This window comes from Hippoglossus stenolepis, chromosome 1, assembly GCF_022539355.2.
Source record: "Hippoglossus stenolepis isolate QCI-W04-F060 chromosome 1, HSTE1.2, whole genome shotgun sequence".
In the NCBI taxonomy this organism is placed as follows: Eukaryota; Metazoa; Chordata; class Actinopteri; order Pleuronectiformes; family Pleuronectidae; genus Hippoglossus; species Hippoglossus stenolepis.
The window spans coordinates 20575003-20595268 of NC_061483.1; the positions used below are offsets into that span (position 1 = coordinate 20575003).

The 20266-nt window shown below is 41.8% G+C and overlaps 2 protein-coding genes across 2 annotated transcripts in view; one reads left to right on the plus strand and one right to left on the minus strand.

Moving 5' to 3' along the window:
* Nucleotides 1-366: 366 nt before the first annotated feature.
* Nucleotides 367-5041, minus strand: cry5 (cryptochrome circadian regulator 5). The gene is made up of 11 exons (XM_035164474.2): nt 4925-5041; nt 4157-4375; nt 3847-4041; nt 3644-3762; nt 3333-3487; nt 2555-2695; nt 2275-2442; nt 1992-2132; nt 1404-1555; nt 1038-1258; nt 367-930 (listed from the first exon to the last, which is right to left on the minus strand). Exons 2-11 carry the CDS (start codon nt 4363-4365, stop codon nt 854-856), a joined length of 1578 nt encoding a protein of 525 aa, XP_035020365.2. The 5' UTR covers nt 4366-4375; nt 4925-5041; the 3' UTR covers nt 367-853.
* Nucleotides 5042-7430: 2389 nt separating this feature from the next.
* The window catches only part of LOC118108099 (FERM domain-containing protein 5), a 67063-nt gene continuing 54227 nt past the window's right edge, over nt 7431-20266 (plus strand). Inside the window, exon 1 of the mRNA XM_035155702.2 lies at nt 7431-7924. Within this exon, the coding sequence (XP_035011593.1) occupies nt 7823-7924 (102 nt within the window). The 5' untranslated portion in view covers nt 7431-7822. The remainder of the gene's footprint in view (nt 7925-20266) is intronic.

Here is a 20266-nt window from a genome sequence, read left to right on the forward strand (position 1 = left end):
AACTAAATACTTAAAATTTCAAATAATGTTTGATTTCATTGCACCTAGGAAAAAACTTAAACTATCGGGATAGTTGTTTTGCTGATCCACAGAAATGTCTGCTTCTCAAAGTTTTTATATTGCTCAGATAGTTAAGAACTTAACATGTCTGGCAAAGTAAAAGCACTTATAATTCAATTATTATCATCATGGATTCTTTGTTAACTTGGTCGTCTTTACTTCTATACAGTATGAATGAACTGAACAGCCTTGTGACAGATCATCCTGCATATAGACTAACAGTGACCTCTAGTGGTAAAAGTGAATACTCTTAATCTCAGAACTTTTATAGAATTTACAATTTTTTTGTTATAAAGATACACAAAGTTTTGTTTTGATGTTTTATTAAAATTTGTCATATTGCTTTTATATGGAATTAATGCAAACACCTGAGTAGTCACGTCAAGGGTATAATAATAAGGCAATTTGGCGTTTCATATACATTTAACAACACAGCAGTAAACCAGACTGATCAGGAGCCTTCGAACAAGATGACAGCATCAATATTTATCCCCAGACAAGAAACAAGTCTTCCAGTACAACGCTAACCTGACATAATGTTACTCAACAATTCTCCTCAGAAATAAATTTATACAATATAAAAGTGAAAAACAAGAACCGTATTTAAAATATAACATAGGAAACAATGTAGGATGCAATAAAAAGTTAGATATAGTCGACAGGCTGCCTGCATCAACAAGAAAAGTTTCAGACTCACCACTTTACCCAGATCAAGCTTTAGCACAAGAAGAACACAAAACCTGTGTATTCAGTTATTTGTAACCAACAGTCACTCACAGTGATTTACTTAGACTTAACTAGAGGGTGATTTCTTTCTTTTTTCTTTTTCCTTCATCATGTCGACAACAGATGGACCCTTGCGCTTTACACCTACGAGAAAAACAGAACAAAAGACATATTGAAGAAGTAGGAATTTTTCTGTAAACTTAACAATCACCAAATGAGATAAACGTCTAATAACAGTATTTGTGTAATACCTTGCTTTTTAGTGGGTGAATCAGTTTTGTCTGAGGATCTCTTTGCGTAAGCTGACTTCATCCTCTGGATGTTCTTCTTGCTGATCACCTCATGTTGTACAATAGGATGTGGGTAGTCTTTACCCACAATGCATCCTGCTGCCTGCTGGACACTGCGAGGAGCTTTCCAAGGCTCATAGATGTACTGAGCTGGGAACTTCTTTAGAAGAGGAAGGTACTTCCTGCAGAGAAAATCAGTCTTTACACTTAAAATAAATAATAATGAAATTTATCGTGATGATTATCGACATCAACTGGTATGAACATTTTTATCTTGATATCATGTTTGGCCATATTGTCCAGCACTACTTCAGCTTGTGATCTTACTTGATGTAGTCTCCATTCTTGTCGGTCTTCTTGCCGAAGGCGACGGGCGAGTAGACCCTGAAGTACTGGTGGAAGAAGGTACTGGCTGAGAGCCACTGCCAGTTCCCAGCATTCAGAGCCCAGTCGCCATCCAACAGGAGATCTTCAAAAACCTGGAGACACAGAGAGGAAATAAAGAAGAAGCCCCAAAACCCCTTTAGTAGTGATAGGGTGCCGTCTTTTGGGCTGCAGAAATGTACAAGTTCACTGATGCACTTTATTACCAACAGGCCTCATGTTTTGTGTGAAGCAGCTTTTAATCCAATTTGATTTTACATTTGTATTCTATATGTTTAATCCTCAATAGTTGAAATTGTTTCAGCTCTAAATATATAGCATATGTTGTTGTTAGGTGATAGTTTGGATATACTAACATTCACAATATTCATTTCAGCAACATCACCCAACTGTAGCAGATGACATTTTCTGTCCGAGCTGGAAAAAGCTAATATCAGGCCTGCAGGAGCTTCTTGTTTATTCTTTGGTAGAGACCAAGTCACACATAAAAGTTAACCTAGAGTAGCAATAAAGTTAAGACCATGTATACACCTTCTGTCCGTCTTCCCAGCTGATCCACAGGTCCCCCCTGGTGAGGAAACAAGCGACAGCATGTCTGGCCAGGTGGTGGATCCAGCCCTCCTGTCTCAGCTGAGTCATGATGGCATCAATGAAGGGGAAACCAGTCCGAGCCTTAAGGAAAATACACAATGACAGGAACTATTTATAGAACAGGACATTTGATTAAATGAAAGGATAATAATGAACTTTTTTCCAATACAACAGAATCCATTTTCTATTTTTTGTTTTCATTTATAGACTCAAATGTCAATACCTCTCTCCATGCAGCCAGATATTCGGAGTTAGTGTCCCAGTCAATTTGAGTGCATACAGGGTTGCCCACCATCTTGTTGAAGTTTGGGATACCCACACTGGCTGTGTAGAAGAACTCTCTCCACAGTAACTGGCCATGCAGGGACACTGGAGGATCTGAGTGCTTCTTCTGGAAAGACGACACATGAAACAATGTGTTCATTTAACTTCTGATACAATAATAGACCGTGGACTGGGCAGCATCATTGAGCATTTTTTTCCCCAGTGATGGTGACACTCACCCCTTGATAGACGTCCGCCAGCCTCCACCAGAAGGTGCGAGCGGACAAGCAGCCGACCGTGACGTACGGACTGAGAACAGTGGTGCTGGGGCTCAGAGAGTTTGGAGACGTCTGGGGCTTCTCAAATTCACACACCCATCTCTGAAATATGGAATCGGAAAAGAAACATGAATCAGACATTTATTTTGTTTGTGACATGACAACAGAGCTTAAATGAAATTATTTTTGTTACTGATATGGGTGTTGTATAGTAAAGCTGCTTTCAGACTAGAGCACTAAACTCAACAGACTGTCTCCTGAAATTATTTGGAGGGTCTTCCTTTGAGAACGCACACATCCAAGTCAGTTCCAGTCCGCCAGTAAATTGTCTGGTGTGTCAGAGTGTGCCCATATGAGATAACAGCAGGATAATGTCGCAAAATTCACTGTGCGCAAATGGGCGTGTTGATGTCTGACACAAAACTGATGCAAAATTGAAAAACACAAAAAGAATATGAGAAAGTGGTGGTTAACACGAAGAACACGCAGACAAAGATGAACACTTAGAAAGACAAGATTCGAGAGCCTCTGGTGATTAGGGCTGACACCAGTGTTGATAAAAACAAAAACTGTGATTTCAAAAGCAGAATTCATATGTCATGTCCTGTCTCCTGCAGGTTCGACCCAGTCACCAACCTTAGTGGCAATGTCCGAACCCAATTGTCCGGACAGAGTAAATGTCGGAAAACAGCTTAAAATGATGCAAAGTCATGCAGAGTAAGAGGAGGAGGTGAAATACCGTTCGTTTCATATGTTCATCCAGTCTCCTCAGAGCCTCCTGTTCTCCTCCTGGAAACGGCTCCTCTCCCAGAGCAGCAGCGTCTGGGCAGAGCTCCTCCAGAGCAGGGATCCCATACTGCTGCTCATGGCTTTCTGAACAAGGAGTCTTCACCTCTGTGCCACAGGAAATATATACATACATAATACAAAACAGTGCTAAAAATCTACACTTGTAAGTAACATTTTGATGAATTTGATCTAAACAAATTCATTTGAATGATCATTTCAACAAAGACCATGATTATGGGAGTGTTTCTGGTCGTGGCCCACCTGCCATGTCTTCCATGGTTGGCGCAGGGACGGGTTTCTTCGGAGGACCAAGAGTTTTCACTATTGCCTGCATTCGGGTATAAGTAAGAGGAGCCTTCCCATTGTTTTCCTCAATTATCCTGCAGAGAGGAGATACAAATACATATTCACCATCTGAATGTTATATCAAAACCTTTAAAAACCCTCAAAGATTGTGTGGGTACCTCTCTATATCATAAAGGGTATGAGAGATTTTGTAGATGATTTGGACTCCGTGTTCTTTGGCCAATGCGGTCACTGCTGTGTCCTGGCCCAGACTGTAGGGCTCAGTGTCGTACTCATAGGTCAGCTTTGTTACTTTCCACTTGTCGAACAGTTTAGGAAGAACGTCCTCTGGTCTGCCTCGCACGACAAACAGCCTGGAGGAGTGGAACACGACATATTGTGAAAATAATAAAATATTACAATTACATTAGCAGTTTTTAACTTGATTTGTGTTCTAAATTTGTAAAGGGTCCCCCCCAGTGTTTGCACCTGGAGTTGAGCTTCCTCAGGCTGCAGTCCAGGTCTTTCAGGGCTCCGACGAGGAACCTCCAGCGGTTGATGCACATGTTGTTATGGAGGTGAGGGTCCAGGAGGAACACAGGGTACAGCTGCTTACAGTCCCTCAGAGCAGCCAGGAGCGCTGGGTTATCGTGCATCCTCAGTCCCTTCCGGAACCAGTGAATACATGTATGAGCCATGTTGGTGAGCCTGTGAACAGTGGGAGGCTTGTTATTTCATTTCATTTAAGAGATACAGGAAGAAGAGCTTGGCGTCACTGTGGGACTTTGCAATAAAACAATTTCAATTATCATCGCAATTTAAATTTCATCAAGAACAATAGAACAAAGGTTAAATTGATCAATATATTTATTATGTACTATAACTAAGTCTACCTCAGATTTTTAAAATGTATTGCTGTTTATCAAGTGTTTGTCATTCTCTGCTGATAAATAATCATTAAAAATCTTCACTCTGGAGCAAACATCTTTAAACTTGAAAGAAACAATAATGTGACATGTATAGTAATAATTATCGATATCAACTGATATGAAAAATGTTTCTCTCGGTATAATATCGTCCAGCCCTACATCTCTGGTCTCTTTTCTTGTTACACCCACCAGGGGATACAGTTGCATGAACACTGCACAGATTCACCGACACACACTCAAAACAATGATACCAACATGTGACGCAGTCAGTGAGTCACATGCACAAGTTAAACCAACAACAATGCACGATTATAGAGAAAACCTTTACCTTGAATGCACCAGCTTCCTTCCACGGTTACAGCTCTGCGCGTGTTGGGTTGTGTTTGGTAACACAAGATAGTGACTCTGTTACAAAACGGGAAGTGCTCCTACGTCAGCGGCAGAATCAGCCAACCAGAGGAGAGTTGCTGGACACACATGGTTGTGCGGGACTCCATCCACCAGGGGTCACTAAAGCGCCAACAATGCTCGAGGTCATAGACAGCTGTGGATCAATGAATGAGTAAATCTGCGTCTTCTATAGCAGCTTACTTTTTTATTATCACCCAGATACAAGATACAAATAAAAAGTGACTTAGAGGAAGTTCATTAATTAAATATCTTCGGGCTCAGAGCCCTTGAAGTTGAGCAAGAGACAGGAAAGGTTGGGATTTTATTTTGAATATGTTTAAAAGTTAAATAAAAATATCTATGTAAGCAAGTAAGCAAAAGGTACAGCAAACAAGTTTGACACTTTAGTTAAGAACATCAGTAATGCACTAAACACTTTGACCACACTTTCTTTTTATCAAACTTCCTGCTGTCTTTTCAATGGTTCTCCAGCAGAACGTTTCATTTTGACTGTGTTCTGTCCTGAACTTGTTAATAAAAACTGCTGCCAAGGTTTGTGTTTGTCAAGGTTTAATAAAAAGAGAGAACAAAAAGTCACAGCAGATAAGAGCACTTTTGTAATTATGAGAAAATAATGCATTGAGTTGTATTGCTGCAAGTGATGGTTTGTCAAACCCTTTCATTGTCAATACTGCTTTTACAATATGTGGGAATATATTTTTTTACATTAAAAGACCCTTATTATTATGGGCGACACCATGTTGTGTAAAACTAGATGCAAAGTTTAAAGTCAGGCCTTTATTCCAGTCAAAAACACGAGGATGGTGGCACTACAAGGAAGCTTTTAAATCACTTCATTACCAACACCAGAACACACCACTAGATAGCGACATAGTCAAAGAAACTGCACACTATAGCTTCCTAGTGACAGACTCGATGTAACCCCTCCAATGATCTGTCACTTAACAATATTCATGCAGGATGTTTAAATGTATGAATGGAGAAAATCCCTCCACAAAAAGCTGTATGACAGACAATAAGGAAAAGGTTATATGACATTTTTAACACAATGTTTCCCAGTGGCAAAGTTCTGAGTACACTTCGCCTAAATGGTTCCTGTAGAATATACTTTATTCTACTACATTAAAATAATTACAACAACAACAACAACAATAATAATAACTTTATTTATACAGCACCTTTCAAAACAGCTACAAAGTGTTTTACAAATAGGACAAATACACCAAAACACCTAAGACAACAGGTCAAATAATACGAAATCTAAAATAATCATTTAAAAGTAATGGCAAAAGAAAAGGATAAAACAAAAATGAGAAGAAACTAAACACAATTGAGTAACATTCCCTTTAACTTGAGGCTATACAGCAATGACTTAAGTCACATGTGAACATCAACCTCTTCCAGGAATATTAAAGGTTCAGTGTGTAGAGTTTAGTGACATCTAGTGGTGAAGTTGCATGTCACAGCTGAATACCCCTCACCTCACCCTCCCCTTCCAAACATGAAAGAGAACCTGTGAACTGTAGCCTTCAGTTGTCATAAAAACTTAAAAGGTGTTTAGTTTGTCCAATTTGACTACTGTAAAAAACATGGTGACCTCCGTAGAGAGGACCTGCTCCCGATATAAATATAAAGTATTTAAACATAAACTGCCCATTCTAGGGTAAAGAAAGCAACAATTTGTACAATTTAGATGATTAGATGATGATTGTTTTATATTAAATTTCTGCCAATAGATTCCATTCACCTAAATCTTACACACTGGACCTTTAAGACCACATGTTATAGTTATCTATATGGCATTAAATGTGAGACGTTAATGGGGTAGTTCAACCAAAAACAGGCTAAAAACATGGTGTAAATGACATCCTTTCGAGTCGAATTTGAATGTCGGGGCTTGTGGACACTTGGATGACACCACACGAGCAGTATGGAGGCATTTTCTAGTAGTTTTTTTAGTTAGTAGTAGTTTTTCTGTTGTTTTTTAACATTTCAAAATCGGTCACCGATTACTTCAATTGTATTGGATTTGTCTACAACGCTGTTTACCCCTGAGACTCCAAAAGTCTTTTGTGGACTCAAAGACTTCACCCACCCCTCCATCGGCATAGTGGTGTGTTCATCTTTATTTTGGGGTGAACTATCCCTTTAAATGTGAGACCTCAGTTGTATTTTGGCACGTTTCTAAGTTATTTGCAAACCAGAGCAATACTGAGAGTCAGTTTGTTCATCAAACTCCTGCAGCAGCCTGGTCGGTGTTCGACTCGTGCAACTACAGTGGCTCTTGTTGTCATTCTCGTCCACGAGCCTGCTCGGTCACGACGCGCGGTCTGTACCTGCCTATCGGAATTTCTGCTCCTCTCTTGAACTGTGTGAAGTCATCGTCTCTGTCACTGCGGCTCCGTTGGCTGAGGGGGCTGCCATTCACCCAACCCGCCCGCCCCGCAGCGCCCAGAGCGGCGCGGCAGCGGCGAGGAGACAGGGGGAGAGGGCGCAGTGAGGTGTGACAGGAACCGGACCAGGGAGGGAGAGGAGAGGCGGCAGCACCATGTCACTGCTCCACTGACTGAAGAACCGTGGGGTGTCTCTGCCACTCATCTCCATCTCTCTCTCTCTCTTTCTCTCTCTCTCTCTCACACACACACACACGCACGCACGCACACACACACGCGCCGATGAGAGGATGCCCCACCGCCGCCGCCGCTGACCAGGTGTTGCACCACAGACGGACACCGGGGACGCGGTTGCCGTGGACGTGACGGGAGATCAACTTGTTCGTGTGCATGTGCCGTGCGCCCTCGTCCCGGCCGAGAAGATGCTGAGCCGACTGATGAGCAGCAGCATCCGGAGTCTGGACAGGGAGTACGACTGCACCGTGAGGCTGCTGGACGACTCGGAGTACACCTGCACGATCCAGGTCAGTGAGCACCCCGCCTGTCTCTCACGTCACCTCTGGGGTTGCTTGTGGAGGACGCGATGCACACGCGTAATGAGTGTGGTTGTCATGCAATGCAACTCATCCCACATGAAGCAGGTGTCATCCATCCTGACTCCATTCAGTGAATTATGTGGATGTTGCTGTGGCCATGATCAGGGGTGTGTTACCATGTTGCTCTCGTCAGACACGTTACCTGAGTGGAGACCCCATCATGATGCATGTGGTGCGTGGAATGCGCATAGCAAAATCTGCAGGACTGTCAGATGTATTAGGTGCATTTCCAGAACAAGGGGATATATTGATGTATATCTGCGTATAAGCTGTTGCAGTTTCAGCAGATTCATGCATGCATTGATTTGAATGCGTTATGGAATAATCTGCATAATCAATTTAATTGGAAGGCTCAGTTTTTGTTTTTTTGGGGGATCCTCTGGCTACAGGAGGCAGCAGAGGCACAGGAAATTCTGGTCCATATCCAAGGAAAGTGAAATGTTTTTTAGACTCTATTTAGTTTAAGAAGAGGATGGTGATAAATCTGTGTTAAAAGATTGCAGATGTCATGCTCTCAGTTGTTTGCCCTTCAGACTGACCCTGGGTTTGACAGAGGTCTGGACATTTTGCAGAGGGAACTCTCCCTCCATAATTGATCATCAATAATAAAATAAAATCCCTATATAGTGGAGATAACTTTAATGTGGGCATATCTCTTCCCGAAACTATGTCTTCATACGATGACTCATTGTAACTCATGGGCCTCCTGTCTTTTTTTCCCAGGGTACGGTCAGGTCCAGAAGGGCCACTCTTCTTGCAGCGCTTGACCAGAGTACGAAGTCAAGCGCGTTATTACTGTGTAGCCGTGTCTTGCATCAGACAGCTGAAGTAATGCTGTAAGAGGAAACAAAATGACAATTTCTGCTCTTTCTTCAGACTTCATTTATGAAAGCTGAGCGTTGAAAAGTGTTAAGCTTTAAAACACTGCCACTTTCAAGTATTTGCCCAATGATTCTTAACTCCCTTATTCTCAAACCGAAGCCAGATTTCATGCAGGATTGTTGTATTAGACTTCTATGTGCATTGGTTTTCTATGGAAGTCAAAGACTGGAGAGACTGGTCACTCAGGGTATCGTCAGGTCAGTGCTGTGCTTTGTTTCCCTGAAAGGTTTATTCAGAGGTCTTCCATGTGTTCTGGTAAAACCGGATTAGAGATTCAATCAGCCCCGTACTTATTACTCTGTGTGTTGTAGGCTTGGTCAGAGTATTCCTCTGTATTTCTTCTACTCTGAGTTGTTAAGAAAAAATCAATCATTATATTGGCAAGAATGGAGTTGCGACATCACCGGAGTCAGTAAACAGACCGTGTGTTTATAAAGAAGAGTGTGGAGGAGTACGAGCAGGCGATTAATGTGTGTTACCTCCTCTAAATCAAGTGTGTGTGCGTCTCTGGTGTGCAGCTGCTGTCTGCTGCGTGCATCACCTCACCTGGTCGTGCGAGCTGCTGGAGCTGCGTTTGATGCTCGTTTCCTTGAAGGGATTCCGATGATGCTGAATTAGAGATGACAGCACACAAAGACCATCACCACCACGCTCATTTCTAGGCTCTGACGGCAAACGAAAAGCAAACCTTTCAACATCTAACAAGTTAAAAGTGACGGTTCTCTGGGGACACACATTTTACGTCAGTCTCAGGTCTTTCCCCGCAGGTCCTCATCCTAGCTCTGACTCAATAATGAGTAATGCCAACAAGTGGGAAACAAGTTGTTTTCCATGAAATCCACGTTTAATCATGTTTTGATGTACAACGGGTGTGAGTACATAGTCATAAGGGTTGTGACTTTCACACTGTCCTCTCTCTCCTCATTCCAAACATCCATTGATTATCTATAGCGCTTATCCTTTGAGGGTCGCGAGGGGTGGTGGAGCTAATCCCAGCTGACATGGATCGAGAGGCGGGGTTCACCTCAGACAGGTCACTGGCATATCGTAGGACTGACGTACACAGACAAGCAATCATTCAAACTCATATTCACAATCACAGACAATTTTGAGTCTCCAATTAACCTATCCCCAAATCTGCATGTCTTTGGACTGTGGAGGAGGAAGCCGGATTGCCCAATGTGAACCCACATAGGCACAGGGAGAACATGTAGACTCCACACACAAAAGGTCAAGCTGGGATTTGAACCTGCGACAGCGCTAACAACAGAAGCACCCGTGCTCCCCCTCATTTCATCTGTACGAAACCCTTTATGGGACTTTTGATCAACTTCCTAACTTAACTTTCAGTTTTAAAGGTAAAACAAGCAAAACGCTATGTCAGATTTTGCCCTCTGCTGATCTGAAGTAGATGTGGTGTCTCTGGTGTTTTTGTGATGAGCTGTGTTTACCAACGCACAGCCCGCACTTGTTCACCCTCTTGACGTCTGAGCAGCTCACCCAGTCATTTTGTAAAGTGTTTGGCTGTCAGGATCTGCTGATCCCACCCTTTTAGAAGCTGAAAGCACACAGCAGGAACAGAATGCTTAATTTGTGCTGCGGCTTCTATTGAGAGGGATTAGCTCTCTATTGGCATATTTCAATATTTCCACCGTGGGAAATAATAAAACATGCCATTATTTCATACTATGGGGCTCTTGATGAAGCACAACTTGTTTAAAAGGGAACATAAAGGGGATCATCGGCTTAACCAATCATCTATTGTTTACAGAAACAACGCAAACATTTATTTTCTGGCATCAGAATATGCAAACCCAGCATTTAGAGTGCTGCATTAATTATATCTCACACAATTCATCTGTAAAGCTAAATCAGCATGAGTGGACACATCATTTGTCATTTACCTAAATAACATCACGGTGACCATACTGCAGGATTGTTGGTTCGCTGAGAATGAGACTGGATAGCTGCTGCTTCGTCCCACACACCTTGGAGATGTGGCCCAGAATGAAGGGCCCTCATGGGGCTCAGCTACCGTCACACTCTCCATTTAGCTCAATTAACCTACACCTCGGACTGTTATAATCATAGGGGAACGATGGTAGATACGACCTTCATAAATGGAAAGAAACATTAACGTGAAGGCAAAGATGAGGCAAATGTCCTGTGTTTTAAACATCCTCCTCAGACCCCCCACTCCTTGCCTCAAAACTTTCCAGCCTCATGATATTCCACTGCCACCACCCATTTATCTAACCCATGCTTTATAGGCTACCTCCCCCTTTACCTTCTAATGACATTGTTGCTGATAACATCACACCCAGAAAGCATGGGCAGAATCATGTCCATTGAAGTCTCCGGCTCTTTTGACACATTCAGCCCATCAGGATATTCCCAGGCATCTCACATCCATAGGTCATAGTACAATCTCCCAACCCAGGATTAATGCACAGTGCTATTTCTGCTGACAGAGGGTTAACTGGAGAGGAAGCAAGCAGAGAGGCATAGCATGTGACTGTGCCGCGAAGAGGGTGAACCGCTGGGGGAAAACAGTGGAAGGTGCAGAGAAGGGAACTTAAAAACACTTGATGGGCACTGGGAGGCCCCAGGCAGTCGGGAGTAACCTGTTCTGGAGAAAGAGAATCAGGAGAAGGACTGTGTGTAGCCACGTGATGTTGGTGGGGATCATCAGTGTGTGGGGAAAACAGCCTTTAGTGATGATGATCACAGTTTAAGGATAGATCGACCCACCAGCCTGGCAGTAAGTGGTCACTTCGCTCTACGTGCTAATCCACGGCGCCCCTGTTTTTTGATTGAATGTGCTGCCGATCTATTATGTCATGATATATCAGTAATATTGCAAATATATGATAATATACAGTATATCACAATAGGATATTATATCTATATGACCTATACCTCTGGGATCAAGATTGGCCAGATGATGAAATGTTTGATGAACTGACCCTAATAACCAAAGTGTTGTCAAATTGCCAGAGCCAGATATGGTTTATATATGTATATACTTTCCCATAGAGCTCAGCTGATTTCCAAAACGATCAGTAACATTATCAGTGAGCCACACTGCTGCACTGGGTAACACGTTCCTTCATTATCATTGGCCAATGCAGCCCAGCTAATCCCATGTATACCAACTCATTAGGCTATTGAGTACCTGTAAAGAGTACCTCTTACTTTAAAGTCAATATCACTGTAATTAAAAAGCTTAGTACATACAGAGATAATTAAGATCTATGTTTTGTTTGGCAGCTGTATCCTTTAAGCTTTGACTTGTGAAGTCATGGGCTCTGTGATTACACAGCTATGGTCTTACACTGCATAGTCTCATTAGGTAACACAGAGGAGTTAAATTATTACTCAAAAATCTACTCAAATTTAGTCCGACCAAATGAGGTCGTCTTGGCCCAAATCAAACAGAACCGTGGTTTGGATCATTTGCAGTGTGAAAACGCTTTTTTGGATGGTTTGGATTTTGGGATCAATTGCAGGAAGTTGAGACAGCATTAAACAAAAGAAGAAAAATAAGCACAGAACTTACTGGTCTCTCCAGAAACTGAGTTGCCCAGGTTTGAAAGATTGCTTTTAGTCTTCGCCTCTGATGATATAATGTCTGAATGACGAGGACGTTCATTTGGGGCATTCGAACAAGTATCGACTACCGAGCCTGAAGTTGGTGATGCTGGTAGTAATATCATAATTTTCTCAATTCAATTCAAATAGAAAGTATACTGACAACACATTGACATCAGCGTATCAACGTCAAGTATAGGTAGATGCAGCCAACATACTGTAATACAGAAATAAACCAGATTTAATAATGTAACAATATCTGGAACTTGGTTCGGTGTTTTTAATGTCGAACAATCAGGCTAAATCATCCGGGGAGGTAAGCAGTCTGGCACTTTATTTCCTAAATGTGGACACTGTGTATACCATTTACTGGAAATTATTATTCCTACCACGTACCAAAGACATACATCAGAGATTGAAAGCAGGATGAGTGTCAGAGTAGCATTGATCCAGAGAGACGTATACCTCATCACTGTGAGTTAGTGGTTGAGACACCTGGCACCAGCTCAGGTCCTGCATAGCTCACAAATGAAATTAGGAAACGTTCCCAAATGCAGCAGTCGGAAAGAGCTCCACTCTTTTTGCACTGTGAATGCATTATTAAAATAGGTTGCTCTTGTCTCCTGAGTGGTCTCCCTGCACTTGTATTGTTTTCTTCTTGGTGTGTGCTGCTAAAATTAGAACAGAGCTTGTAACATATTTTGTTTTCATACATGGGTGGGCCTGTTCTTCTGCTTATGTTGTCTTCACCTCAAAGTTTCCACCCTAAAATGAGGTTCAAGCATTATCTTACACCAAAATCCGAGTTTAGGTTTAATTATTTAAATTGGTCTGAACAAATCCATTACCAAATATGAATCTGAAAATGCCTTTTATGGTTTGTTTCGGTAGAAGAAAGCTAAGTGAAAATGTTGTTCTTTTTTGAGGCTGACATGTGGATAAATGGTCTACTCACACTGAACTACAGCAATCCTATATTCATCCTTGGTATATATCACCTTACACATGTATCGTATATGCCCATGATCCAAGTCCAGGATAATCCAAGTACAAACAAATTGAGGATGATGCAAAATCTTTATACTTCTGTGGACATCAAAACGCCACTGCCTTTACCTTATTGTTAACATCAGCATGATAACCTGCTCACAACATAGATTGTTTAAAAAGATGGATGAGAAGACGGCTCCCCAAAATTGAAGCTAACGCAATCAGAAAACGCCACCTGATGGCTAGCTGCAGTATATGTTATAAATCTTCCTACATGTAAGTAGATGGGATATATGTAGCAGCCAAAAAATCAAAGGACATGTCAAATTATTTTTTCTCAAAGACAGTTTCTGTCATTGTACGTATTTCTTATAAAACTAATGGTTGTTCAAGTGTTCATGTTTCATGTGGAACACTATGATTGACATCTGAGACTGACGCATCATTGGTCAACCATCCATTCCCCGATCACTGCTGCACGGACTCTGGCTCCAAATCCACAAGATAGCAGCGTTTGTATCTAGAATACGTTAGCTTCATTTCTGGATAGTGGGTGGAGACAGGTCGTTCATCTTTATAGGCCTATACAGTCTATGGCTCACAATGACAATGCTAACATGCTAAGGTATATTATTAACCATGATCACTACCTTACATGAGTCAGTTGTTTACCAATTTATGGCAATCCATTCAATAGCTGTTAAGACATTTGCATCCATGTTGCCACGTTGCTAGGAAGGGCAATTAATACAGAATTATAGGCTTTCCTGGTTTAAGCTTGTCAAATGTGAGGAAGTGCTCACTTTTTAGTTCAATATCATTTTGTATTGGTTGCTTTTAATTTTGTAACTGTTGAATTTAAATCTATCAAATTTTGGACTCTGGTTCCAAAATAAATGTGAAATAATCAATAGTTTACTCAGTATGGCAGCTTTGGGAAATTGCCAAAAATATAGGGACCTTATTTACTCAGTGGACAACCAACCGGCCTGTGATTTGGGTTGAATGTTTGGAGTTATGGATCAGCTGGGACATGCATGAACGCCCTCACTTCACTCAACGACTTCTGTCAACATGTCTTTGATCGGGGCTCTCAGTCTGCGCCTGTGGACCTGCTCAGGAACCGATAACATAACTCCGCTTGGCTTGAGAAGCTCCCAGGTGAAAGCTAAAGGAGCTGAATGGGGAATTTTATAAGGAGTTCTCGTGATCTTGTGAGAGACTGCTGATAGCCTCTTTCTCACACCAGAGTGAAAGGTGCTACACGTAGCACCTTGAACTGTATATCAACAGTTATGCTAAAAAAAGTCAGCCTTCCTTGATGAAGGTTGTTGGACAGACAAACATACATTTCACCTGATGTTCAAACAGCCAGCCAGTAGCCCACAAGCATAGAATTCAGGTTGAGCTGTTTACCCATATCATCCACAGACTGGGAATGCTGGACCCCTAAGTAGATATATATTTCTCACCAGTAAAGGCTTAATATAGAATAAAATGAGGTTGTGCGTTAGATAGACCTCCTGCTTATCAGCCTCGCTGCAATGTGCTGCTGAAATCTGCAAGAAACATGTCTTCCTGATGTGAAGGCTCCCTCTTAAATAACATGTTAATCCATAATGTGGAGAAATGGTGAGATAAACCCTCAGGGCTTTGGCATGCTTTCAGATTAGGACATTCAGCTGTTGGCTATGACAGTGATATCAATGACTCCAGTGGTGTTAACGCCTCAACCCAGCTCACCCCCACTGACTGCATGTTTTTCGTGAGACTATACACATTGTACACTAAAACTAGTACTGTACAGGTCGACTGCAAATGACACAACACAATCACAAAAGTCACAACACAACTGCAAAAGCCACACAATGGAAACATACTCACAATCAATGTCAACTGAAACAAACAGAGTTTGTCCAACCCAGTCTCAAGTGAGCCGTCGTTTGTGAAAACCTGCAGCTTAAAATTGAATGCTTGTCTATTTGAGGTGTTACGGTACCAGTGTGTAAAGAGCAGACAAGCATCAAATTTTGTATTTTATTTGCATTTCAACTTGTAATTTTGTGACTAGATTATTCAGTTTAGTCTTGGACATGATATTAAATTCTCCGCATCACTGTCTATAAGATGCTTTGAACTTGATTGTTCTGTTAAGGCTTCAGGATGATATAAATCTCTTGGTCAACAATATACATGTTAAAATATGTTTTCATGTGAATTCCTAATAATCTTGATTTGTTGTCATCTGCAGTGGGTTTCAGAACTATGTGTGAAGGGAGGAAGTTTGACCTCAGAGGTGCCTGTGCCTCCATGTTCTGTTCTCATTCAGAAATTGTGCCGGTGAGGATGATCTAAAGTTGAGGTTACTGGATCGTGTGTGTGTGTAAAAATGTTCTGTGATGCACATGTTTCATGACATGTTTGATCAGGAGCAGCACTGATGGGGGAACCTGCAGATACACTTGGAGCACTTGGCTGCCTCACAGTGACGTCATTGGATTTGTTGCACAGAAGCGTCTGAAGGATCCAGAGTTTAAAGTGAGGCAAAGCTTCTTCTGGATACTCTTACTGTGGATGCTCTTCCTTCACTCATCATTTCTCCCTGTCTCTCTGTGTCTCCCCTAAACTATGGCTGCGTTCGTAAAGTCCATTTTGGGATAAGGAAAGGAGCTTCAATGCTTCCTAACTTATCTCCTTTTGCATAGGACACATCGGACCATCATTTATAAAAGGAAAGGAGAAAATGCCGCCCCACAAACCTTTGCGGCAGCATTTAAATGAACAAAACCTTGTATTTGCACCTTGACACGCCAACGTAAATATAAAAAAAACACAACAGCTGTTTTATACTCCTGACACGATCCAGAACTGATGTAAGTCCTCACATGATCGTCTGAGCTACTGATTTCTGTCCAATGAACAACAATCTGATTTAACTTATAATTCACAACATCATCATCAGAACTAAATACTTGTGTAAAAGTTATTTGAATCTCCTGATTGTGGAATGAACAGAATCTTTTTTTTTCTCCACGTATATTCCTCACGTTATATTATTTCAACATTTCAGTCCTGTCATCCAGTAGTCATTTTTAATTAAATCTATTTTGTTGTTTATTTCTGTGAGTAATTGATTTTTAAATGTTGTCTCTTTATTAACTGAAAACATCTTTTCTCAGTACATGTGATTTTGTTTTAGACAGAAAACTTTATTATAACTGTCAGCACACAGCACAGAGTACTGTAAATGTTCTGCATATCTTCTGGTATAAATAAAGTTGTTAAGTGTAAGCGTGTAAGGGTAAGTGGAGTCGGATTTCATCTGCCCAGTGGTTCTCCTTTCCTAACTCCTTTCCTAACACCTTCTTTCCTTACGTCTTCTCCTTCACATCTTTCCTTGACCTTGTGACGTATTCCATCCGGGTCAAGGAATAGTGGTGAGGAAAGGGGATTATTTAGACTTTTCGAACACAGCCTATGTGTCTTTCACTCTCCTCCTTATGTACTATATATCTGGCTTCTCTTCTTTTTTGTCCTGTGTATCCTGGCTTCTTCTCTTTTACTTCTTTTCATGTGCTTTGTGTCCTTGCTGGCCTCTGAATTCCACGAAATCCCCTCTTTGTTCCTTTTCACTTTCATTCCTCACCCTCCTCCCTCTGTCTCCGTCTCTCTCCTCTCTCTCAGCCAGTAGCACTGCGGCTGAGTAGATTAATGAGCTTGCCCTGACTGAACCTGACACTGGAAGGCAACACAGCAAAGACATACTATACGTGACACAGCAAGGAGGGTACTAGAGGCATTTCACAGAAGGCTGTGAGGCATTACAGCCATTTTTATACACTTAAAAGTGTGGCTGCAAGTATGCAATTGAGTCAATACTTTGAAATTGAATACACAGTGGTTTCCTAGCTTTCATGCTATAAGGATGGATAAAACGCTTTGGCTCAGACTGAAATATCTCAACAACTCTTGGATGGATTGCTATGAGGATGAATCTTTTGCTCTTGCTCTTATGTCGATAGCACTTGAACTACTGTAGATGTGCATGAACACAAAACCACTCGCATCTATTTACCATTTCTTTAATCTTATTTTTCCCTCACACCAACATTTTACAGCAAGAAAACACGTGCAATACATTCATCCACTGCTTTTTTTCTTTAGTGATGAACTCCATATCTTAGATTGGTGCTGTGTATTTTCTGTTGATTCCTTGAAGAACAAAAATGGGAGAAACGAGTGCAGACAACTGCTTGATGTTGGCAGTGGGAAAGGAAGATGTGATTGCAGAAGAGTAGGTCAAGCTCACAGCCAGTCGAGCTATAAGCCTCATCAGTTTAATTAAAATGGTAACGATCAGTGTTGCAGAATTTCGGCACAGCATTGTGTGAACAGAAGTCCCCTGTATGGCTGCTTTTAATTTTGCAGCTGAAACATAATTAAGTAATTTTCCTGTCATATTTGGGAGGCATCAAGGAGATTATGGTTTAATGTGGGGAACTAAGCAGCAGCCAGACTGTAACCAGCCAAACTGAATCACCCTGCTGCCTGTAGACGAGCAGTTCCACCTCAGGGGGATTACATAGTCAGACTACCAGGACTGGAGCAGCTCTGAAGCAAAAAGGGTTTGGAAATGGAAGATCTTTAGTTTTTATTATTTCTCTTTAGCTGCTCACAGACATGCACTGAAGTCCAGATAATATCTGGCATTCTCCGAAGGGGCAGTAGGTGAGAACACAAATGTCAGAGTGAGACCCTCCAGATTTTCTTTGGAGTTTCTCCGGTCAGCCCCCATGTGAGAACACAGCGGGTGATGTTGATGACATTTCTTACATGCAGATGCAAAAACGAAAAAGAAAACAAATATCTCAGGATGAAAAAGGGGCACCACACAAGGAGAAGACACTGACGAAGATCTCAAGAGAGCTTTTGGTGATAAGAGCGGACGCCGGTGTCGATGTGCTGTAAACAAGAACAGGTTTTAGAATAATTACTTTACATTCTGCCTCTGCCTGAACGCTGCAGAGACTTCTGTGTTGTGAACACGTCTGAGTGGAGAATCTCCTGCTGCACTGTTCATGTGTGAAATGCAAACTCTGGAGAAAGTCTGGACCTAATTGTGAGGACATTTTTCATATCTTTCGTGTCACGTGTTCATGTCTGAAAACCGCTCTATCTCTTCACTTCTGTAACAACTTCATTCACAGCATTAGGCCCAGCTGCAGTTAGGTTTTAGTGGTATGCCATGTCTTATGAAGCGCTGAAGATTAGCACAATGAACGTGTATAAGCCCCTTAGGGCTGCTTCATATCCGCCTGGCAGAGAGATCCTTCTCACCATGGCACAGGCTGTACAGCAGGGAAGTCTTTAAAGACTTAACCGAAATAGGGGCACGGTTTCTTGTTCTTGCTGGTGTCTTCTCCAGCGTGCCTCTCCCCTCTGTTTCTCTTCTCTCACTTCTTTCATGTCAAACTTGAAAGGTAGAGACGGGAAAAGCAGAGGCTTGTTGAAGAGTCACAGGAGAGGATGTGTTCAGACTCAACAGTGATTCTGTGTCGACCGATGTTCGGACGTGATGAACTTGGAAATCATTCTGCAGTGATTTCTGGACAGACATGAGCCTCATGTGTTATTCATGACCCACTTCCTGCTGGCTCCGATGATTGCTATTTATTCACCATATCAATGATGTTTCCCATGAGGTGTTTCCCTCCACTTGTGATAGAACAGTGTTTGTAAGGGACTGTGCGTCGATACGAAACAACGAGGTCAGCTGCATATCTGATCTGTGTAAATTGATGCATAAAGAACAGATGGCACCAAATGCAAGTAGCTGGTGACTTGTGGGTATCAGCTAAAGCAAAAAGCTTTAATTACACACGGATGCTGACATCCTGTAAGGCTGCATGCCTGCTGGCTCAGCACATTAAAGAAAACGGTGTCCTCTGAGTGTTCAATTGCATGTGTGTGTGTGTGTGTGTGTGTGTGTGTGCGCGCGCGCGTGCGTGTGTGTGTGTGTGCGTGTGTGCATGTGCATGGCTTCAGGAAGAAAGGTTTACATTGAAGAATGGTTAACACCATGAAGATGTCTGTAATGACTCCAGGACTCTCATGAGGGTAACACACTGTGTCTGCTAATTACTCTGCGGCTAAGAGACACAATTCAAATCCACCGATGTTCAGAGACAGAAATCAGCAGATAGTAATGTCACTTCAACTCTGCAGTGTTGTGCCCTGATGTGAGCAGTGGAAACACATGAGCAGCCTGGTTCATACATGCATATAGGTTTACCATATACTAATGCACAGTGTCTGTGTCTGTGTGGTTGATCCAGGACTTGTGGTCTGTGGTGTGTATTGTGTTTGTGTTGTTTGTCATCTCTTGGGATTGTGTGGCGGTCTGCTGCTCTTCCTGCACGATCCACAGAGTCAGTTTAAGGGAAGAGGCCAGGGACTGCAGTTCAGTCCATGCTAATGCTACGCAGTATCAGTGTTCAGTATCAGAGTCCTAATTATTAGGGTCATATTGTGGCAGAATCTTAATGCTGTGAGCAGATAAATGTATTTATGGCTATATAGTGCAATGCCACCTAATGTAAAAGCTTTCACGCAACAAATTACAAATTTAAATTGAATGCATTCAGACACAATAGTTCCTGTGTTGTTGAGGATGTGACTTATGATGCTGCTGCACTGCATTATACTGACATTGTAAATGAGCGTGAACTAAACACGTCTCAGTATAATGCAATACAATTGTACAATAAAATAATTTTTAATAGCCAAGCACACAACAAGCTCCAACAT